The 25296-nt window shown below is 36.1% G+C and overlaps 1 protein-coding gene across 9 annotated transcripts in view; it reads right to left on the bottom strand.

The window, feature by feature from the left end:
* Usp9x (ubiquitin specific peptidase 9 X-linked) overlaps positions 1-25296 on the bottom strand; it is a 138204-nt gene that overhangs the window by 35954 nt on the left and 76954 nt on the right. For all 9 annotated transcript variants that reach the window (XM_031341951.1, XM_031342135.1, XM_031342079.1 and 6 more), the window contains 12 exons: positions 18439-18526; positions 16717-17059; positions 15494-15589; positions 14727-14938; positions 12041-12281; positions 11381-11530; positions 10298-10418; positions 7299-7429; positions 6811-7089; positions 4411-4536; positions 2857-2982; positions 1455-1621 (listed from right to left, as the gene is read on the bottom strand). In XM_031341951.1, coding sequence (XP_031197811.1) covers positions 1455-1621; positions 2857-2982; positions 4411-4536; positions 6811-7089; positions 7299-7429; positions 10298-10418; positions 11381-11530; positions 12041-12281; positions 14727-14938; positions 15494-15589; positions 16717-17059; positions 18439-18526 — 2080 coding nt within the window. The remainder of the gene's footprint in view (positions 1-1454; positions 1622-2856; positions 2983-4410; positions 4537-6810; positions 7090-7298; positions 7430-10297; positions 10419-11380; positions 11531-12040; positions 12282-14726; positions 14939-15493; positions 15590-16716; positions 17060-18438; positions 18527-25296) is intronic.

Raw genomic sequence — 25296 nt, 5'->3', positions numbered from 1 at the left:
GATGACTAATGATTAAACGGAACTAGAATGATTCATACAATTTTTTGTGTGTGTGTGTGGGGGGGGGTTTGAGACAGGGTTTCTCTGTGTAGCCCTGGAACTCACTCTGTAGATCAGGCTGGCCTCGAACTCAGAAATCCACCTGCCTCTGCCTCCCAAGTGCTGGGATTAAAGGTGTGCGCCACCACCGCCCAGCTATTTTTTTCAACGTACACAGATGTCTAACTATGGTACAATTTTCTTATAGAGGTAGCAAGCTTTCCCTGTTCTGCATTTGTTTGGACTCCATGAAAAAGGGTTTCTTTTCTTCCACCACCCCACACATGTTCCTCTGTGTAGCCCTGGCTGTCCTAGAACTCACTCTGTAGAACAGGCTGGGCTTGGACTCAAAGATCTGTCTGCTACTGCCTCCTACCTTCCCCAGTGCTGGAATTAAAGGTACTACCACCCAGATAGGCCAGACTGACTGTTTTCAAGGAAATCACTCAAGGTTCTTTTCTGATCACTAAACATTCTCATTTCATGCTCCACTGTATCATATTAATGTGTTGTTAGGACTAGGTAAGTTGTACCTAAGCCATTAGCAATACCAATTAGATTCAGTGGTGGTTTTTATTTTTGAGACAAGGTTTCTTTGTGAAACCTTGGCCATCCTAAAACTATTTCTATAAAAGAGGCTGGCCTAGAAGTCACAGAAATCCGACTGCCTCTGCCTCCTACCTCCCCTGTGCTAAGACTACAGGTGTACTGGGACTAACAGTGTGTACAGTGGTGCTGCCGAGGCTGCTGCTACTGCCAACAGGCTGTACTTGTTTTTTTTTTTTTGTTTGTTTGTTTTTTGTTTTGTTGTTTTGATTTTTGAGACATGGCCTTGCTATGTAGCCCTGGTTGTCTTGGAACATGTAGAGCAGCCTAACTGCAAACCCAGAGGTCCCCTTCTCTCTGCTTCCAAAGTACTGAGATTAAAGATGTGTACCACCATGTCTGGCCTAATTAGTTTTTATAACTGTATGTGAAGATCAGGATCAGACTGTTATAAAAGGTTGGAAACCAATTTCTACAGATTTGAATTGTCTTAAATCTGAATTACTTGCATTAAAGCAGCTTGGAACATTACTAATATTGAGTAAATGCTCTTAAAATGGAAAAAAAGTGACACATTTTAATTAACTGGTCTTTATGCATAAATTCCTATGGTAACCCTCTTATAAAATTTCACAGTAAAATAACAGCTGGCCCCTAGGCATACAAGACAGAGGAGGCCAATATCCTATTCAATTTTGCAGACTAAAATTAAAACAAATTTAGGTTAAGTCAAATATTAAGTGACAATTTCTTCAACATTAATGTACCACGGAGAGTATTTGGTATCTGTAATACTTTGTGCCAACATAAATTTGATTCTATTTTAAAAAAATGATTGATCAAGTTTCTTAAAAAAAAAAATAACTTACTTGCTATGACAGTGCAACAGTAAGTCAATAATAAATGTCTGCCAAGCTTTTTCTTTACTTAGAGCATCTAAGGCTGTTGGAATCAAGGCGAAACACAGTGTCATCACCTCCAATGCTTCACAGCAAACCTGTTCATCTTCAAGGTCTGGCTCATTGCCTGCATTGGTCTGTAAAATTATTGGGAAAAAATTATTTAAAGAAGCTTTAAAAGAAAAACCATATGTAATATGAAAGTATAAGGGAAGATACCTTGCTGGGGAACAGAGAGAACAAGAGAGAAGGGAGGAAGAAGGAAAGGAAATAACAAAAACTAATTTTGCTTAAAAAAATGCAATGAAGAAACCTAATCCATTGTAATTTAGAAAGTGCTTAAAAGAAAATTCTATGTAACTTCAAGAACTTAGTGCTTAAACTTTACTTACCATTAAACTACATGGTCCCTCTTTTTACCTGTTTGAGGTTTTTTGAAATAGTTTGAAAACAACTATAATAGAAAACTAAGTGCAATGTCAATATTTTGCTATGACCCAAAAGGGGTTGGACATATGTATATACTAATCATATACATCATTGAGCACTTTGTAGTTAAGAAGTTCCTAGAGACCTTCTGAGTTGTGCACTTCTGAACCAACAATTAACCATTCCTTCTTTATGAACCACTCTGGCACAATGGCACAATGTTATTGTGCTATTTAATTTAAAAAAACAAAAACAATTTCCTTGGACAACTGCTCATTAAGGCTTTAAAAATTTTTCTTAACCCCAAATATGCTGTGACTTTAATGTGACTGAAATAGGCTTTCATTCATTTTGCCAAATGAGTGCGTATACCAAACACCAAAATAGTACTAAGAACAAAGGTGTTCAATATAATGAGGACACTGTACTGAGCAAGAAATCCTTATTACTCACGTTTTTCTTAAGAACAGAGAAGTATGAGCTGGAGAGTTGACTCTGTGGTTAAGAGAACTTGTTCTTACAGAGGAGTAAGGATCAACTGTCTATGAACCAAACATTCATGGTACACATATATACATACATGGTAAAAACCTTATACACATAAAAAAACAAAGCAAAACTAAACAAAACAAAAATATCTACGAATACAACAGTATCTAAGTGATAGGTATACATGACAGAATCCTAACTTACACAGGACTGAAAGATAATGGAAAATGCAATGTCTTTGAGATGGTCTGACTTCACTGAAATGGAAAAATCTCCCTTTTATTTTTAAAGTAGCTTCAGAGCAGGATTAAGTTGTTTTAAAAATAAACCTTTATTCATATATAGCTGCAATTATAACTATGAAAGTGATTTTTAAAGATGAATATAGAAGCATAGCCATATACGCAACTAACATTTATTTATATAGTGGGTATATTTCTCTCACAATTCTTACCTTCTCATAAATTTTTGTGACTTCTTCATTTGGGCTGAATACCAGCTGTAATCCCCCACATCCTGATGTCCAAATAATTTTTTGTATAGCTCTAATTACACAAATATCAGGCATATATCTTGAAGCCTATAAAATAATGATTAATTAAAACTGTTGAGAATATTATTGGTGTTGACCACCACAGAAATGACAACCATTGCACTCCCAGGTGTTAGAGAATAGGATGTTCAAATACTGGTATAAAATTTTCATAGCAGTTTTAATCATTTTTATCTAAAAGGAAAAAAATCCAAGTATATTTTGTCACATATATAAACAAATCATGGAAGTCATAATGGGATTATATATGTTTTATTTTATAATATATATAACCCATCTATCTACTTATTTATGTGTGTCTCCTGAGTGTACACAAATGCAGGCATATATCTTTTTTTTCAGACAGACTCAATATTTAGACCAGGCAGGCCTAGAACTCACATAGATTTGCCTACCTCTGTCCCTCGAGTCCTAGGTCTAAAGCCATGTGTCACCATGACTAGCATACAATGGGATAATATTTAACCAAAAGGAATGATCTATTGAACCTTAGAACATTGACAAATCAAAAAGTCATCAATAATCTTTCCCTTTATTTTTTGAGATTGGGTCTTGCAGGCTCGCTTTCTATTTAATATCCTTCTGCTTCATCCTCTCAAGTGTTTGTACATGACCCAACTGAATAAAATTCAAGAAAATGAAAACTTTATTAGGGGACAAAAAAATTAGTGGTTATCTGATATTAGAACTGAAGGGAAGTATTGATTGCAAAAAACCACAAGGAAGAGTTACAAGAAACATTCTGTCTTAGGGGTATATATAGGTGTGAAACCTTGGATTTGACCATAAGTCCTAAAAGTATAGCATTTGTGTGAGTATGAAATGTATGTACATTCTGAAAGAATGATGTTTATTATATAAAAAGTTTAAAATATGGGCTGGTGAGATGGCTCAGTGGGTAAGAGCACCAATTGCTCTTCCAAAGGTCATGAGTTCAAATCCCAGCAACCACATGGTGGCTCACAACCACCCGTAATAAGATCTGATGCCCTCTTCTGGTGCGTCTGAAGACAGCTACAGTGTACTTATAATAAATACATATAAATAAATCTTTAAAAAAAAGTTTAAAATAAAGTACTAATAATACTAAGTTGGCATTAAAAAATATGATCTAGACTGAATTTTAAAAAAGGTTGTTTTGGGATTAGAGAGATAGCTCAGTGGTTAAGAGCACTGGCTGCTTTTCCATGTGGGCTCAATTCCCAGCACCAACATGGAAGCTTAGAACAGTCTGTAGTTCCAGTTCTAGAGGATCCAAATGTCCCCTTCCATGTCCAAGGGCATCAGGCATGCAAGCTATGCACAGACATATTACATTCAGGCAAAACACACAGAATAAAAACTTTTAAAAATTTGTATAGTAACAATTATGACACGTAAAACATTGTAAATACACACACATGCGCACGTGCACATGCACACACACACATCCTATATAACTCTTACAATACTAACCTCATCAGAAATCTGCTGAGCAAGACGAACAGACACGTTTCTAAGCATGCATTCAGATGATGGGTTAGGAATGCTCTGAAGGGCACTTTGTAGCACCACTGCTTGATCATGAGTTACTTGGTTGACCTGAAAAACAGTTAACCATTTTTATTTGAGTATTCTGTATATAACTTGATTCAATTATTTGTACTGCATTCATCAAATTCCTAAGATGTTTTCTTTCCACATTCACACACAAAGTACTCCACCATGCCAAACATGGTATGCAAGTGGCACAGATTTCTCTACAGTCCCCTATTCTAGATTAATCTAACCCATGTTTCTATGAACAGATCAAGTCCAAACTCATCAAGATGCAGTAAATCATATCTTTTATATGTATAACCTTAGGCAGACCCTGCTCATAATCTCCAGTAATCAATTTCTACTTTGAAAATTAGAAAATTACGACTATAAAAAATAAAACATTCAAAAGACAGCAGTACTTTTATGTAATAGTATACTACTGTTTTAATCAATGAGAAACAGATAATGCAGTTAGCTGAATACTTCTGATTATCTTTGAGTTGTAACTTTATACTATAAATGTTTAAGATATCCCTAATATTACTAAATTTGTGTTTAACTTTTAATTGCCAACAAATATTCACAATTATAATACCTTAGCATCTATGGCTAGCAAATGGCCATATTCGCTATTATACAAAAGATACAAGAGGAAGCATGTTATTGCCTTTTGTGTGTATTGTACACTTCATTAAGCAGTCATGTCATGGATTAAAATAAGAATCATTTTATCCTAACAAGAGCTCTTCCTTATTTGGTGACATACAAGGTCTCAGGTTAAAGCGGGGAGGGAGGCTGGGAGCGCAATTGTTAAACCCTTGTTTCCTTCCTGCTTTGGCCTTCCAAGTGCTAGGATTACAGGTAATAACCACCATACCTGATAAGAATTAGTTTTTCCTCTTAACCCATTAAAATTACTTTAAAAAATCATAATGAAATGGACCACAATAAATAATATATAATCTTAGCCATTTTTATCTTTTATGGAAAAGTTCACTCCTTTTGTTTTCTTCTTTGTTTTGGTCTGGTTTTTGTCTGGTCTTAGCCCAGGCTGGCCTTGAATTTGTAGTCCTTTTGATTTAGCTTTCCAAATCCTGAGATTATAAACCTCCACCATGCCTGGCTGGCTTATAGACAGCTCAGCAGTAGGAGTCTGTGATTCTAGCTCAAAGAGATATGACACTCTCATACAAAAGTGCAGGCAGAACAACAATTATATAAAATAAAAATTATTGTTAAAAAGATCAAGGTCTCCCTTATTCTGCCTCAACTATGGTCAATTACCTAATTGCGCCCTCTCACTTTCCATCTCCATTGACCTTTAGGATTGCTAGTAGGCAAATCTTGAGTATCGTAAAACTTCATTTATACCCGGACATGGTGGTACACAACTTTAATCCCAGCACTTGGGAGGCAGAGGCAGGTAGATCTCTATGAGTTCTGAGTTCAAGGCCAGTCTGGTTTATAGATCTATTCAGAAGCTAGGACTAAACAGAGAAACTGTCTCAAAAACCAAAAACCAAAAACAAACAAAAAAACAAACAAACAAAAAAACCCCACAACAAATCTAATTAAAAATAGTTCATTTATGAATTATTTTGCAAACTATTTTAAAAGTAAAAAGGATCTTTCTTGAAATATTGAAGTATTGTCTCAGATATAGAAAACAATTACATATTATAATCACCAACATGCCATTCATCCCCAATATGTCCTAAGTGATTTCTAAAGAAAATTTCTTAAGACTTTTATTTTTAAAGAGAGGGTCTCTCATTCTGTGGTCCAGGCTGGCTTTGAGTATGTTCTAATCCTCATCCCCCTAAAGACTTTTGTATTCTATCAGTAATTTAGTAACTATTTGCATAGTTTGGCCTTTAACTAATCATTAAACTCTAGCATATCTTGAGATCAGGAAAATGGATCAAAGATCCCATCCAGGCAAAGACAGAATAACAAGGCCTTCATAATTAAACTTTTTAAGCCAATGAAGAAGGGACAGAAATCTGGTAAAAAGTTAAATCAATTACAAATCCTAACATCACTGGTATCTGCTTGGCACAACTTAGAAATTCATTCATGTGGCATTTGTTTTACAGTAAGTGAGAGTGAAGTAAAACTCAAGTGGTCAGAAAGGAACTGAAGGAAATGTCCTCTTAAACTAGTAGTAGCAAAGCCAGTGAAGAGTGTGTGTACTTTTCATACAAATATAAAGTAATAAGTGAACATTTCTATTAACAAGATATATACTGGAAAGAAAGAAAATTTTAATACTGAGTCAAAAGTTGAACTCTAGAATCATTGAGAAATTTAAAACCAAAACAAAGTCTTTATTACCGATGTCATTGGATTCACGCCTTCTACACCTGGCTGACAAGCTTCTGCCACAGCACGAACATGGCCATAGCCAATGGCAGTTAGTAACAGTTTGGCTATTTTAAGAGCATTGAGGTAAGCACCCCTTCGAGTTTCCATATCTGCATTTGGTAGGAAGTTATTTCTGGTTAGCATACTCAGGACAAGGGGCAGACCACCACTTTTCAAGAAGTGAAACTGAAAATCAGAGGAATCATCAGCCAGGGGTGCACCAGCAGGCATTAACAAGGCATAGACTACCTGAAAATAAAAGGGGGAGAGGGAGAAGAGGATCGTATTAAAAAGGATTTAAGATATAACCTCCATTTCACTATCAAGACAGCTAAGATAATGAGCACTTCAAAACCACCTTATAATAATCTTAACCACATTGTTCATAGCAGGACATCAAAGATCAAATTTAAACAAGAACTAAGTCCAAAATGAAAAACAAAAACAAAAAAACTAACCTCTGTTAGGTATAGCACTTGTGAGGCTGAAGGACCAAAGAAAAGTGAGTCAAGCGAAGGACTAAGGCTGCTTTCTCCAAGTTTGGCATGGTCCAAACAAATAGCTCTTAATTTTTCTATTGTTGTACTATCTGTAAGAGAAAGAAGCATAGTCTGAAATAAAATACAATTCACATCTATCACTTCTAGCATTTTCAAGAGCACGAAACAATTCAGTTAAGCTATACATTCAGTTGAGCTTCTGTAATACAGGACCATACTTGTGTTGATTAAAAAGTAAACAAATGAGAACCAAAACAGCAACCAGAGCCCTTTAATCAGCCAGCCTAAACATAAGGGAACTGTCTCTCATCCAGGAGCTTCCAGTCAACATGCTCTCTATCCAGCTGTTGGAGACTGATTTAAAGAAAACAACAACAAAACAAAATAACTTCCAAAGGAAGTGTAAATATCAGCAACAGTTTTTACCTCCAAGTTTATTTCCTGCTTTATGATGTTCAGATTACCTAGTTTATCTCACTGAAAGACATCACAGTACTCAAGAAACTGAATCTTATTAAAAAAATCTCATTAAGAGAGAGAGAGAGCGCAAACAAGGGAGCCTGGCACTGTGGTGCAAACCTTAATCTCAGTGCAGAGGCAGAGGCAGGCAGAGCTGTGTGAGTTTGAAGTCAACCTGGAGTTCTAGGATATCCAGGACTACACAGTGACAAGCTGTCTCAGAAAGCAAAACAAAACAAAAAGCAAAAACCTTAAATGAAGAATGGAACCAAAAAGAAGTAGAAGCAAATTAGTTTAAGTGAAATGGTTCAGTAGGTGACTATCCTTATTATCAAACCAACAGATAACCTGAATTCAATTCCCAGAACCTACACTACAAGGTGCAAAGAGGAAACCGATTTCTGAGGCAATCCTCTGACCTCTACACAAACACTGTGGTACCCACACAAAAAATGAATATATAAATTCAACAATTTTTTGTTTTTTGTTTTTTTGAGACAGGGTTTCTCTGTGTAGCCCCGGCTGTCCTGGAACTCACTCTGTAGACCAGGCTGCCCTCCAACTCAGAAATCTGCCTGCCTCCCAAGTGCTGGGATTAAAGGCATGCGCCACCACGGCCCTTAACAAATGTTTTAAAACAAAACTTCATGGTCATGAATGGTGGTGTATGCCTTAAGCCCCAGTACCCAAGTAAAAGCAGCAAATTTGAGTTCAAAGCTAGCCAGGAATATTTAGCAAGACTGCTAAAACAAACAAACAAATACCTTAAAAGAAAGCAATGAATGCTAAACAAATCACTTAATGGCTTAAAATGTATATATCTGGAGTCTTAACCAAAGGTTTGTTTTGGGGCCATTCCAGCTCTTATGCATATGTGTAACTAAATTATTTCAGGTCCCTGATCATATATAAGCTTTATATTATAAAATATAGATGTCAAAAAAATCTATCCATAAACTTGCCATCGATAGATGGCTATGGTCTTGGGATATTTACTTATTTTTAAGAAGATGAAAGACAATTTTATTTCAGCTTAAAAGAGAAACCTCTGGGCAGGTAAGCTGTAAAACTTCAGTAGCTGCTTGAGGGAGGGAAATGAAGGAGAAGGAAAGTAATGCTTACAGTTAAGCTGGCAAGGAAGTAGGACATGTGGTAAACAAGAAACCACATGGCGGGAAGGGAAGTTTTACATAAAGAATAATAAAGCCAAAGTACATAGGGGAAAGTCCAAGTGTTAAGAAAAGTAAAGGACAACATATGCTTTTCTGAACAATTTAAAAAAGTGAGCAGGCTTCCAATCATATGGGTTTACAGTTTGTAAGCTGCCTTAGACTATTCTTTTTTCAAGTTTCGTTGAAGGATACCCAGATCCAACTATATAATTATAGCAATGCATTATTTTAAAAAGTAAATTCAGAAAAGCACAGTGGTGAAAGTCTTTAATCCAAGCACTAAGGAGGTAGAGGCAAGTGGATCTCCATGCATTCTAGGCCAGCAAAACCTACATAGTAAGACCCTGTCTCAGAGAGAGACAGAAACAGAGCAAAAACAGAGACAGACATAGACAAAGAAGAGAGGTTATGAAGAGCTTAAAATAGACTTTGGCATATTTAAAAATAATCTTTAAACTCCTGGAAGGAGGTAGCTCTCAGAAAAAACCAACTCATTCTGCTTGGTAAAGTAATACATACTTTAATCAAATGTTCACTGTTTCAAATTTGGACACTATAGCTTGATTTTAAACTGTTAAATCAATTAGTGTGTATACACACACACACACACACACACACACACACACACACACACACACACACGACAAAGCTCACACGTAGAAGTCTTAAGTACAACTTTATTTGTATTTGTGTGCACAACTGTCAAACTCTGGTCTTCAAGGTTGGTGGCAAGTACCTTTACCTGCTGAGCCATTTTACTGGCCCAAGGCAGAACAGGTTAGGCAAATAGCCATACTACATTATTTTAGGATTTTGGGCCACATGGTCTCAGCTACTGAGCTTTCAGTTGTTGATGGACAAAAATTTGCAAATAATATATAAATGAATGGGTGTGGCTGGAAGACAGCAAGACTGAAATATTACACATACTAAAATTTCATAGAATCCAGTGTCAAAACTTAAAACAATTTTATTACATTTGTTTGTAGGTGAGTGAGAGTAAATGGCAAATGTCTGGAGGTCAGAGGACAGCTGAAGGAAGTCAGTTCTCTTCTACAGTTCATCAGATTTGCAGGCACACACCTTTATCCATTGAGCCATTTCACAATACTCCAAATAGATATTGTTCTGATTTTATTTTAGCTCTTGAAAAATTTAGATACTTTCTTTAGGTGTTGGGCTGTATAAAAATAAGTTGCTAGAAGATTTTAGTTTACAGGCTAGTTTACCAACTATACCACTGATATATGGTTCATTTAAAAGAGGAATTTGTTACTATACCTTTTATTGTTAGCATGCATTATGTCATCACTGAAAACATCTTACCTGGCGGCATAAGTTTCATAAGCACTCTTGCTCCATCTCTAAGAGGTGGCATATTTAGGCTGCTCCCTAAGTCTGCAACTTGCCAAAGGAAAGAGATGTATCTAGGATGAAGTGACATTATCTAGAATATAAGACACAAATAATTAGCTGAAAAATTACTCCTGGGCTTCAAAAAAGGTCTTCCTGCTGGGCAGTGGTGGTTCATGCCTTTAGTCACAGCACTTGGGAGGCAGAGGCAGGAGGATTTCTGAGTTTGAGGCCAGCCTGGCCTACAGAGTGAGTTCCAGGACAGCCAGGGCTACACAGAGAAACCCTGTCTCGAAAAACCAAAAACCAAAAACCACAAACCACCCCCCCCCGCAAAAAAACAAAACCAACAATAACAAGAGAGTCTTCCTAAAAGCTTATCTCTATATTTTGCTCCTGTTACTTCTGTTATTCTTGCTCACCTTACTTGCATAAATTCTTTATGGTACAGACCTAAAACATCATCTGAGCCACATTTGTCATATCTTTAGACTGTTTTATTACACTATTTCTCATCTGCATATAACTTAAGAAGACTCTGAACATAGTGAAAACTGCCACCATGCCACTACTAAATTTCTAACTAGTTTTTTCTTACACTGGAGTGGCTGGTGTTACCGCAGTCATTAAAGTTCTTATGAAGTGAAAGCAGAGGTCAATAGGGGATGTCAGTGGGTTTTTTTGGATACAATGAGAAAGATTACAGTATTTCCCTATATATGTAGTTTTTAAAGGATCCATTTTATAGAAAAAATATGTAAGACAGTGGTACCTCTCTAAATTTATATGCCAAAATGTTATAATTAAATTCCAATAGATCAATTATATGCAAACATAACCAAATAGTTATTAACTACAGGTTAGTTTTGGTTTAAATTTCAACTGAGTTACAATTACATTTCAGAGGGCTTCATTCAAGCTGAAGAATAAATGTGTAGATATTTTACCTCCTTAAACAAAGAGTTCTTCAACAACAATAAAAATCTTCATTTATGTATTGTCTATTCTCAATAATTCTCAACAAGTATAATGTCTTGCACAACTGAATATACTTACCACTCCAGGCAAACAGCTTTCCACTTCTGGATTGGGGCCATCACTGTAATGATTACCATGGTTTCCAGGAGACCCAGTTGAGGAATCAGAGGAGCTATCAGGACTTGAAGGCATATTGGAGCTTATTTGTGTAAGTTTGGCTGTAATTAGCTGAAAATGATACATATTAGAATCAAAGACAAAGAAGAAAAAGCAACAGAAAACAGAAAACTTGGAAGCTAGTGCTATGTCAACAACTGAATTTTAAAAAATTAGATGCTACGGCTGGAGAAGTGGCTCACTGATTAAGAGCACTGGCTGCTCTTGTAGGGGACCTGGGTTCCATTACTAGCACCCATACAGCAGTTCACAATGGTATCTAACTCTAATTCCAGGAGATCCAATGCCTTCTTCTGATTTTCAAGGGCAACAGGCAGACACACTGTGCAGACATACGTGCATACAAAACAATCATATACATAAAATTAAACAAAAACTAGATGCTAATATTTTCAAAACTACTGTTATAACTACTTGTTTTGATATAGTCTATTCCAATTCATGTCTGAGTTAGTGTTATAATCCTAGCATCTGACATTAAGATTTACATAACAAATATTCAACAATGAAATACAGGGTGAGGTTCTATTTAAAAATTTTTCAGGGGGTAAATATACTTACTGATTTATCTTTTAGGTTTAATTGTCCAATCAATTTTCTGTCATCTCCAGGATCAATAAGCTCACCACCCACAAAGAGTTCAATTTTTGTATGAGCTACATTGGCTTTAATGCGATTGAGTATACATCGTCGAACTGAACCAATGGTATCATTTGTATGAGACCAAACCTCCAAGTCATCTACTTGCCTGCCCTGGTTTGGAAATCGCACTATAAAAGAGAGGTGTTTACCACGGAAAGCTCTGGTGGGGAAAAGAAATAGAAAATGTTATATTCAGCAAATCTCCAAATTTAGCTGCCAAGAAAATAAAGATGGAACTTTAACATTGAATATTTTCTTATTAAATAAAAGTGAATTAAAGACCGTTTAGTGCCCTGAAAATAAAAATTCTTTATTCTTTTTAACTAACCCCAGCATCCAAAACACAGTAACTATATTCCACTGTTGGTACTTTTATACCCACAGTCATATAAAATAATGTATTGACCTATAAGGAATTAATACAAATATCAGGCATGATTCCTCATTCCAGAAATCCCAGCCATTGCTGAGGTAGAAAGGACTACAAATTTAAGGCCAGGATGAGCAACTCCAAGCAACTATATTCAACCAGTTCCCAATTAAGACACAGAAATAGTAGGAACATTTACTTCTATACTTGTAAAGCCCAAATCACTAATCCTTGCTGCTTATTAAATGTGCAAGATATGATTTACCTTGAGAGCTGGGCAGTGGTGGTGCATGCCTTTAATCCTAGCACTTGGGAGGCAGAGGCAGGTGGATTTCTGAGTTCGAGGCTAGGCTGATCTACTGAGTGAGTTCCAGGACAGCCAGGGTTACACAGAGAAACCCTGCCTTGAAAAACAAACAAACAAACAAACAAACAAAACAAACAAGATTTACCTTGAGAACAGCAACAAAAAGAGCTGTTAACAAATTTTGTCTGAACTTTATTTGTGAGACTGGGACTCATTGTGTAGCTTTGGCTGGCCTGGAACTTGCTATGCAGACCAAGCTGCCCTCAACTGGGAGAGATCCACCGCTCTCTGCCTGAGTGCTGAGATTAGAGGCATGTACTAATGCTCAGAATTGCCCAAAAGCTCTTAACATCAAGTCATTCCAAAACTGCATTATGTTGACATTTTATCTTGAAGGTATGATACAAAAAATATGAAATTTTATCATCAAGGAACAACTTAACATATATATCACTTGAATTACTAAAAGGTAAGACCTTAAAAGAAATACAATTAAACTATTTCAAAGCATGTTTTAGCTACATTGGTTACCTGTCAAGTGAGTTTTTAAGAATTCAATTAAAGTACTTTTCAATATGAGTATACTATTTTGTTGTTTGTTTGAGATAGAGTGCAGAGGAACCAGGTTAGGTTCTTAGTACCTACATGGCAGCTCATCTTAAAGGGCTCAAGTGTCTGTAACTCCAGTACCAGAGGATCTAATGCTTGTTTCTGACCTCCAAGGGCACCAGACATGCATATGGAACACATACATACATGTAAGCAAACACACACAGAAAATAAAACTAAATTTTAAAAAAGGGAAAAAAGTAACTATGCACTGTGTTTTGTTTTTCTATTTTATAAGAGAATCTCACTATAGAGCCTTGGCTGAGCTAGAACTTTTTGTATTGACCAGGGAAGTCGGTCTCAAACTTGCAACAGTCTCCCCCTGCCTATGCCTCCTGCATGCTATAATGTTTAACAGTATAAATGAATATAAAAACTGAAAATGAAGGGATGTCACAGTGGTTAAGAGTGCTTGGTGTACAAGCACAAAACATGAGGACTCAAGTCCAAATCTCCAGCCCCACATTAGTTTTTTTTAGCTAGAGGTACTTATTATTCCAAAAGTGTGTGTGGCAAAAATAGGATGACTGGGGTTTGCTGCCCATCTAGCTCCTAGCTCATTAAGAGAACAGTCTAAACAGAATAATAAGGCAGAGAGTGACAGAATAGGACATCCAAAGTCTACTGCTGGCTTCCACAAAGGAGCATGGTGGGGTATACCTACACACATAAAAATGTGTATATAACACACAATTATATTGAAACTTGGGGCATATGAGATATCTCAGTATATAAAAGGGGTTGCTACCAAACCTGAAGAACCAAATGGTTCCTTTGAACTAAATGACCCAAATGGTAAAAGAACCGACTCCTTCAAATTGTCTTCTGATCTCCACACTTGCACCATAGCACATGCATAGCCACACACACAATATAGTATTTTTTTATGTAAAAGGAAAATTAATAAAATAAAAACTGACATTGAAGAAATGAAATGTCTATTATTTTAAAAAGATAACACACTGGGTACATAATCCCTGCACAGGGGAAGCAGTGATAATCTAAATTTAAGGCGATCCTGAACCCTACACAGTGAGAACATATTTAAGTAAAACAAAATAATCACAAACTTTAAAAAAGCTCTAGAACCTCTGACCTACTTCTCCTGTGAGTGCTTTCTTTCCTAATAAACTATCCTACCACAAAAATAACCAAACATTTCCATAAGATACTTATGACATTTTTAAAGATCAAGATACATTTTCAAAAAATAAATTTCTTTCCTTCTTTTTCCCTTGTACACATTTAAAAATAGGGAAATGGGTTAGGAAAATACCAAGCAACTAAAAATTAATCTGAGTTATCAGTTATTCACAAACCTTGACATAGGCAAAATTGTTCTTTCTTCATGATAATCACTGTCACATTCATTTATATATTCTCTTAGAACAGTTAATACTCGGACCATTCGAACAGCTTCTTGTCTTGCACAATTAATACTGTCTTTGTCACCATCCAAAACACACAACGTATCATAAGAGGCTTTCAAACGATCAAAGCAAGACTGAATGAAGTCTTCATGGATCACCACCTACAAATATAATGGGCCAAATAAAGATAGAGATGAGAAAATGTAACAATGTTGCCCTAAACAATAATCATATTTTAAGCAGATAGTTTATTGCTTAAAGAGAAACTAGTGTCAAATAAGGATAAATGAGATAAAAAGAAATTTAGAGGATATGTACTAGTTATGAAAAAAAACTCAGCATAGTCTTTTTATTATTTCAATACATAATAATCGGCATTCAAGGTAACCCAACTACTTCAAGATTATTATCAAGGCAAGATTCATTTAGATAGTATTCAATAAATATTTTTGTTTGTTTGTATGTTTGTTATGTATGTAGAGGAAAAGTGCCATTAGATAGTCCAACCTGGCTTAAAACCTGTAATTTTCCTGCCCCAAGCGCACAGATACAGAGATCACAGGCATATACCACCACACCCAGCTTTTATATATGTTTTTGAGTAGCTGAAACAACTTCCAGTTAATTCTAAATTAAAGAGAAAAATCTTGTAAGAATTATAGTTCTATCAATTAGAATTCTAGCTTGTACAAGTTTTAATGCACACTGGTTCTCACCTGATTGACCTGTAGCCTTGGACCAAGGTTTGTGTATATCTCTTTAAGGAGATCAATAGCTCGGCAGGCAATATCATCATTACTCTGAATTACAACCTACATTAAAAAAAAATTAATGTTTCTCAAGAAATGTTTCATTGGGCATTTACATTCAAATCATATCCTTAGTTATTTCTAATACACTATTCAACAATATGTTTAAGTTGACTAAGTAAATGAGACAAACAGATCAAAGAATAAATGCAACTTTTTAAATTTACTACAAATAAAATATGGTTTGACCAAAGTGTGAGGCTTTCAAGGAGGAATTTAAACTAGTTGGAAGAAAACAAGCTACTTTTTGAATATAGATTTGTATAAAAATTCTCCCTTTTCTCAGTCCTATAATATTTACAATCCATACCTATTTACATTGGTGGTTTTCAAACTCTGTTCTACCCTCTAGTGTTTAGATGAAATGTGTCAAGGTTGATATATGTAAAGAGGTTTGGAGAAAGCAAGATCAAGAAGCCTGGAGACAATGAACAAAAATACACAGGCTTCCTCTATTCAACTATGTTTACATTTTACATTATCATGTAAAGTTTGATTATTGCTATTATTATTTTTGGAAGTTAGCATCTTACTCTGTATCTGTAGCCTCAGGCTGGCTTAGAACTCTACTTTTCAAATATGTGGTACCTACTCATTTTATCTGAAGTACGAATTTGGATTTAGAGAAGGGTTTATAACATTAAAATATGTGCTAGAGACTAAGCCCGGGGCTTAATATACATTTAAGTATGCACTGCCTTTCAAGCCCTTTCGCTGCTTATAAACAGACAAACAAATAAACACCCCAAAATTCCAAGCTTATTTGAAAAGTGTTAAGTATTCAAATACCTCATAAAAAAACCTACATATATGTATATAATAATTTGCAGAAATGTAAGTTAAAAACAGAAGCAGCTATATATAATCAACCTACGTTTTAAAGATAGAAATATAAAATACCAAAAGACACTTTAGGCTTCAATAGATCAACATTATCCTTTTCTAGATTTAAAAAAATGTTAAACAATGTTAGTAAGGAACACACAAATGCAAGATAACAATAAATCTGAGACTCCTGAGATAAGCATCAGAGAACACATTTATGATTTATATGCCACATTTTTAGTTATAGTTACTTATTTATTCATACAACATCAGGTACAATGTTGACAGAGCTATTTTTGACTTACCCTCCAAAGATAGTCTAATCCTATCAATTCCAAATCATCCATCATATAGGCTCTTCTTTTTGCTACTAGTTTTCCTTCTCGACAATTCACAGCTTTGAAGAATCTCTCAAAACATTTCATCCCATTTTCAGTTAATAGGGAAGGATCAAGCTGAAGCACATTGCTTTCAAAGAAGTCCTTATTGATATCAGGATCTAAGTCTGGTTCATCTCCCATTAATTTGGAATACCACTTAAAGCAGGCTTCACGATCACAAAGATAAACTGCATTCTCTGCTAAGCACTTCCATATTTGTTTTGCCTGAGGAGCACATAGCCACAGCTGGCCATCCTTCAATAAAAATCTTAGAAAAACATAAAAAATTAATTTATTTGACATTTATCCTGAAATACAACCTACTTGTTTATGTATGAAATAATACTGATACCACAATTATATATATTAAACTTGTTTCTCAGTTTTTATCTGAGTTCCAAAATAGCCAGGGCTACACAGAGAAAGCCTATCTTAAAAATCAAAAATAAACTAAAACAAAGAAAAGAACAAAACAAAAAAAGAAGAGAACCATTTGTCTCACACTGGTTACTGTAAAACATCTGACTCTTGTTGATCAAATAGGAGGTAAAATATAATGTGTTTGTTAGCACAGGCTAACAATGAAAGAGGTATTTAAGGTTCTTTTGCCCCTGGTTGACCAGAAGCTATTCTATTATTCACAGATAAGTAATAATATAACTAGGTGGGACTGTAATACTTCTTCAATTCCAAACTTCAATACAGCAAAGGCGTTTGCATCATTTTCTAGTTCTAGTAAGCCGAAGGGATACAAAACAGGTCATCAGTAACTATGATTCACTAAAGCAACAATTATCAATGTGAGGAGATCAATCCTTCTACTTAAGTGGTTGAAAACCAACTTTAAACAAATGCCAATATTCTTAAAAATGGGAGAGTTCTTCTCAAGTTAAAATACAATCCTATTTTCTCCCCAAAACAAAAGAGTTCAATAAAATTAAGTCAACAATTAAGGGGGGAAAACACAAAAAATATTCTCCAGGACCTGTATCAGAGCAACAAATACAATCAATTTTCAGAAGTACTTATACTTAGCACTTGTCTGACTTCTTAATATATACCACTTGTTATAAACTTTTGATCACAAGGGACTTTTCAAACCTTTAAAGGCATACTAAAAGCTGTTATCATGGAGCAAATCTTTGAAGATTCCAATGTGGTTTAATGAAAATATGCATTTTCCTCCTTCTCTTAGAGACAATGTTATTAATAACCTGATTTCAAACTGCCTGTGTTAGCCCCTGTATAACAAGGTACTACAGGACTCAGACCACTTTGGTCCAAAAGAATTTTTCTCTCAATTGCTTAGTCTCGATGGTACTAATGAGAGTATGGTTCTCCACCTGGTTTGTATTAATGTATAAAAATTTATCCTCTAGGGAGGAGGACTGGGAAGGGAGGGGTTAACATTTGGAATATAAATAAAATAATCTAAAAATTGTCCTCTAAAAATAAACATTACCAGCATAAACAAATAAAGGAACTCTACACTACAGTTAAAAAAATGAGATGAATGTTACAATCCACTCACTAATCTTAAAGCATTCAGCAACAAAATAACCTGTGGATAAGGGAAAAATCAACAAATATAGCATATTCACTTAATATACTCTTGTCAGAGAGCAATATTAATTATATTAAACAAACCTAAGAAAGTTAAGCCGTTCTTGGACTTCTTGAACATGACTATATCTACTTCCCAGTCTCACAGTTTGTGGGTCATAGTCTTCATTGTCTGCAAATTAGGAAAAATAAAAAGATGCATTTTACATATATGGATAATCATACCACTGCTGATTTCAACCAAGAAACTTATAAGTTAAAAAAAAAAAAATCAATGATTTTTCTATTATCATATAAGGCAACTAACTGCAAATCTACTAATAATTGGTACATTGATAATTGGTGCTTTCCAACTCATCTAATATCCTAATAAAATATATATTCCTTCTATATAACCAAAAGGAAATGGTCTGTTAAATGTGCTACCAAAATTCTATAGAACATCCTACTTCATATACTCGGGCTATACATTCTGGGCAAGAATATTAGAGAAGTGATATATCCTGCTGCTCTTAACAATCAGAAGGCACTTTGTGGCAATCCTCATGATACTCACTTTGATTACATAGTTGAAACAGTATCCCCCAGGCTGTCAAGATGTTATTTTTGCCCTACTGGTTTTAGCAACCTGTGTTTAATTCTTTTCTTTCTTTTGTTTGTTTTTTGTTGTTGGTTGTTTGATTTTTTGAGACAGGGTTTCTCTGTGTAGCCTTGGCTGTCCCGAAACGAACTCTGTAGACCAGGCTGGCCTTGAACTCAGAAATCTGCCTGCCTCTGCCTCCCAAGTGCTGGGATTAAAGGTGTGTGCCACCACTGCTTGGCTTGTGTTCAATTCTTAACACTTTGGCCATAGAGCTTTGAAATAATCCAATGAAACCCAAACAATAATCAAGAAAAGCCAAGAAATAAGACACTAGTTTTATAATACATGGGAAGTGGTAGTGCACACCTTTAGTCTTCAGCAATGGGGAAGCAGAGGTGGAGGCAGGCAGATCTTTGTGAGTCTGACTTCAACTGGTCTAAATAGTTGAGTTCCAGGCCAGACAGAGATACACAGAAAGATCCTGTCTCAAAAACAAAACACCAAACAAATAAAAGTTGATAATTTTACTGTAAATAGTCCTAACAATTCTTTGATTTGCTAGCAAATAAGGAAGACAACCACTCCTGATTTATACTGTCTATGTAGCAGGTATCCCATGGAGGAATATATCAATTCAGAAATCTTAGAAAACTGGTTGGCAGATAACCAACACAAAATCAGTTCTCATAATTTTAAGTATCAAGTTGTGAGATCCATTTTAGAATTCAGTACGAAAAATTAAGTTGGGGTTGGGGAATTGGTTCAGTGGGTAAGACTGCTTGTTGCTCTTATAGGAGCTGGGTTAATTTCCCAGAGTGGCTCAAACTGTAACTCCACTTTCCAGGAGATCTGATGTACTCTTCTGACCACTCATATACCAGATATGTATATGGTGCACATATACATACCAGGAAATCACTCATTCACATACAATAAAGTAAATATATCAAAATCAATTAAGTTCATCTGTTAATAAGCTTTCATTCTTTCAAGACAAGGTTTCTCTGTGTAGCCCTGGCTGTCCTGGAATTCCCTGTGTAAACTAACAGAAATTTTGCCTGCTTCTGCCTCCTGAGTGCTCCCACCTCAAGTAAACAAAATATATTCTAATCATCAATGTACCAAGTCTTCAGGTTTTTAAGAGAGTTGTATAATTATCAGTCTTGTAGTGTACTACATTTTTCATATCAGAGATTATACAAATCATTTTTGTTTCTTCTTTATATAGAACCCTTAGTATTATCTGAGGTATTTCATATGTGTAATTATGTAATAGTCTTTATCAGTGCTCCCCCAAATTAGCAAGTTTTCAAGACTCAAGTACTGTAGCACATTATTCTTTTGATATGCTGAGCAATATTTTACTATATGGACGTATCACTTTTTTTGTTTGTTTTCGAGACAGGGTTTCTCTGTGTAGCCCTGGCTGTCCTTGAACTCAGAGATCCGTTGCGTGTGCCTCCCAAGTGCTGGGACACATCACTTTTTATTATTTCTATTTTTGGCTATTATAACAAGTTTGCTATTAATGTTCATTTCCAAGTTTTTATAAGTTTGTTTCCATTTTACCTGAGTATGGGCCATACTATGGCAAATTCTGTTTAATATTTAGAACTTCCAATCTAACTAGTAAATAAGCCTACAAAGAATGAAAATCCAATTTCTGAACAGTCTCAATACCAAGTGTTGTCCTATATCACAATATACTCTTTCGTACTATGGTTTGACTCACATGTTAAAAATTAATGATATTGAGCATCTTCAAAAGTTCTTTCTAAGGCATTCCACAGCTTCCAACAGCTCTAACCTGAGCAGCCCCCCAGGCCCCGTCTCACCCTGAAAGACCAAGAACCTCTCCCTGGAGAGCACAGACCACGGGAGCGGGGATCCATGAGTCCAGGACCAGTGATTGCAGGCAGAGACTCTGCACTCCCACTCCGACAAAGTGCCTGGCAGCAGCATTGCCTTCTGCACTGCTGCAATGAGAATTCCTCCACAGCCAGGCCTGCTTCACCCTCCCCTCAACCCCAGGTAGCTTCTGTAGACAGACTGCGCAGACATAGCTCTAAGAGTAGACCGGTTGTGTTCTCACAGTAGCCCTCACGTAGCGCCCAGCAGCCTCCATGAGCGTCAGCCGACTGTTGCCAGGAAATAAACCCTCCCGGATTAAAACAATGCAAAAAAAAAAAAAAAATAGTTTCTCTGATGAAATTTCAATCTGTTCCATAGCCAGCTCTGAGTGGGTAATGTAGCATAATGTACTTATACACAGCATTTTTGAGTCCTCAGTGAGACTGTGATCACAGAAGGGCTCTCATTTTGCCTTCTAGGTGGAAAACTTATTTGCTGTACCATTTCACTTGGTGACAGCAGTTAAGAGGGAACTACAACCCTTTTAGATATTCTTCACCCATCTCTCTGTAGACAATTTACTTGGCATAGAATGTTCTGATTTCTAACCAACTGTGGAAACTCTGTCTCTCTGGCTTTTCTCCACCCTTTGGACACAGTATCTGTGCCACTAGATAGGAATCAGAGGCAGGAATGCACCCAGCTTTTCCAAGAATATCTCTGACTTATCAATATTTGCAGGGGTGAAATTAGGGCCATTTTTTTCCTCTGGCATGGACCACTGGAGCCAGCTGTAGTGCAGTAATTAGGGCTGTAATGCTGGCTTATAATGTTTGGAGTTAGGTTTCAACTTGCATAGATACTGAGTGGGCAGGGTGATGAAGTCACATCTGCATATTTAAGAGGGCATCTGTAACAAAGGACTAAGAATAAGAAGGCTAGCAGCAAGAAGCCAAGTGCAGTCCTAGCTGTGGGGAGGGGGACTTAGTCCTTAGTCAAACTAGTCCAGAACAGTTTCCTCGTGGTGAAGCTGACTGTAGAGACAAATGAACAAGTTGCTAGTTCTGAGATTTAAATTTTCTTATTTGTTATTAACTCCTTTTAACAATTTCTAGGCACTTTAAAATTATTTTTGTATTTTATCCAGTTACATGTTTTGTCAAGGTCCATTGAGTCTTTTATTTTCCTTTATATGTGTTGATATTTTATTTATTCAATGCATATAGTTATTTTTATTATTTTGTTCTAGTTTTGGCTGATAAACACCAAAATCATTCTTTCAACATAAACTTGATTCTTTGACCATTTTCATACTTTTCCCAGTAAGAAGTCCTTGCTCCAGGCCCCAAAGCAGCCATTTCTCCAGGTAGGTAGAAAATGTTAACAAAGTAGTTAATACTGTACCTTTTAAACCCATATAGACTTTGTACTTTATGGCAAAGGAGAAGGAGATGGGGGAGAAGTTGTGAAGAACAATGTGGGCCAACAAAACAAAACATAACCCAACGTAGAATGTGGGATCTTCTAACCATCTAACTGATAGGCATCCCCACCCAAGCTGAAGATGCTGTGGTAATGAAATATGAACAGAACATATGCTGATGCAATGGTTGCCTGTAATTCAGATTATCAGTGACCTATGGAAGTCTGATGTTATTCTGCTAAACATCTCCTTTATAATGAGATTCATACAAAACCTTCACTATGCACAAGCAACAAATTCTGTAATTTACTGCACAATTGCAAATTCAAAAATGTTGGCAGACATTATGATCACAGAAGTAACTAAATGTGAGTTTAATAGAATTACCTCTTGCCCATATTGAAATATCTAGACTAGTGTTCACTACAACAGTACTATTACTGATTAAGACAAAGAGGTGTGTGGTATCAATGAATTGAGAGGAAAATACAAAAAAATCCAATGCTTACTATGTGCCAGATATTGTTTTAGCATAAGTAACTTACAAAATATACTGTTTGAGTCAGTCATATATCAGACTTGGATAATATATGTGCAGACTGACATGTATTGACATGAAGAAATAGACAATATAAGAAAAAGAGAAAAAAAGCCTTGAAAAATGCAAGCATTCTTGTGGCCACGAAACTAAAATAAGGCAGTAATTTGTGTAGAATTTGACTCAAATGGAGTAGAAAACCATAGTGAGGCTGAACTAAATAAACTACCCATGTACCACCTCCTAAGTACCCAAAAGCACAGTCTTCAATTTTTGACAATAAAATCTAACTAAGTACAAAACTAGCAGGAAAACATAGATATAGCATGTATGAAACTTATCTTGGGGCAAAATCTGTAATTATCAATTAAAAAGTCTATGTATCACCAAGAGCTCATAGAAAAAAGTCTGATGAATTAAATCCTATGTTTGAGTGTCTATGTACAGAGCTTATGACCTTTCTATTTCTCTAATTTTGGTTTTCTTTGGTATAGAACACATGGTTGTATACCACCTATATGGTCTTCAATGTTCTATCATAGTGATGACAAACGATTTAAGACTAAAACGATTAAAGATCACTATTTGGTGCTCCTCAGCTGCCTAATGTTTTAACTATTTATCTGACAACTCATCTAGGAAGACTTACCTGGCCCAGAGGGGAGAAATCTAACAGCAGAATAAACAAAATCAGTAGCACTATCCGAAGAGTTGTTTTTTACTTATGTTTATCTGAATTTTTAGTGTTGAAACAAAATTTTGGTGATTTATAAGTACTATGAATTTAATTCAATATCATCTATTTTACTGAAATAGTGTTACAAATCCTCACTTTTAATATATACACTGCAAATCCTATAACATGGCAAATGAATGGTATGTATAGGAATCATGTATAATTCAGCCTGTAACACTGAAGCTACATAAAGTTCTCTATGGCTGTGGGGACAAACCAGAACATTAGGAGGTGGCTTTTCTTTTGGGAATACTGGACTAAAAACATAAGACAGAGAAGAATGTGTACTAAGAAGTACACTCGTTAAAGAGAAATCTGACATGCTGTTTAGAAGTCAAAATATGTTGACATAAGGCTTCACATACAGAAGAAACATATGGAAGACTTACAAAAACCAAAAGATTTCTTAAAAAGTGATATAATAAAACAAATCAGGAAACAAAAAGTCATAAGAAATTCTTAATATTGACTGGCAGAGTTCCAAGTAGACGCAAAACAGAAACCAAATTTAAGTGTGAAAGGCAAACACTGAGTAAAAAAGCTTTGAATATTGTACGTGAAATATATATTACATTACATTATGTATATTATATACATATACACACATATATATGTATATATGTATACACACATATATATACACACAAATACATACACACATACACATATATATAAAAATAAGATCTGAGAATATACATGGATCTTAAGTCACAAGAATTCATAAAACTAACTGGTTTTGGTTCCCCTGGGTTTTGAAGGCAAATGGGTGGAACTAGAAAATATCATCCTGAATGAGGTAATAACTCAGACACAAAAGGGCATGCATGGTATGTATTCACTAATAAGTGGATATTAGCAAAAAAAGGTACAGAATACCCAGGATACATTCCACAGAATTCAAGAAGGCTAACAAGCTGAAGGGCCCAAGTGAGGGCACCTCAACCTCACTTGGGAGGAGAAGAAAGAAATCACAGGATGGGAGGAAGGAGGGAGGGACCTGGATGAGAAAGGGACAGGGAAGAGGGGATCATGATCAGGTATTGGGTAGGGGGAACAGGACTGAAGCCCTGAGGGTCAGCAAAAAGAATAGAAACAGGCAACCTCAAGAGATAGGTTGAGTATACCCTCTAGAATGTACCAGAGACCTGGGAGTTGAGAGACCCTCAGGACTCAAAGGGAGGGACCTTAGATGAAATGCCCTACAGTGGGGAGAAGGAACTTGTAGAGTCTATCTCCAGTAGAAAGACAGAGCATCAAGTAAGGGACGGCATTACCATCCCACAGTCAAAAACTCTGACCCAGAATTGTTCCTATCTGAAAGAATTACAGGGATGGAAATGGAGAGGAACCTGAGGAAAAGACGGTCCAGCAACAGACCCAAAGTGGGATCCAGCTTAAAGTGAGGTTCTAAGGCTTGACACTATTAAGGAGTCTATGGAGTGCTCACAAAAAGGGGCCTATCATGACTGCCTTCCAAAAGACCCAACAAGCAGCTGAAAGAGTCAGATGCAGATACTTACACCCAACCAATGGACAGAAGCAGCTGACCCCTGTGGTTGAATTAGGGAGGAGGTGGAAGAAGCTGAGCAGGAGGAGGAGGAGGAGAAGGAGGAGGAGGGCGACCCTGTAAGGAGGACCAGCAGTCTCAACTAACCTGGACCCCTGAGATCTCTCAAACACTGGGCCACCAACCAGGCAGCATACACCAGCTGATATGAGGCCCCTAACACACATACAACAGAGGACTGCTGGGTGTGGGTTCAGTCAGAGAAGATGTACCTAACCTTCAAGAGATTGGAGATGCCAGGGAG

The sequence above is a fragment of the Mastomys coucha genome, chromosome X, assembly GCF_008632895.1.
Source record: "Mastomys coucha isolate ucsf_1 chromosome X, UCSF_Mcou_1, whole genome shotgun sequence".
Classification (NCBI taxonomy): Eukaryota; Metazoa; Chordata; class Mammalia; order Rodentia; family Muridae; genus Mastomys; species Mastomys coucha.
The sequence above is the reverse complement of the archived record's forward strand: the minus strand, read 5'-3'. Positions and strand labels throughout refer to the sequence as shown.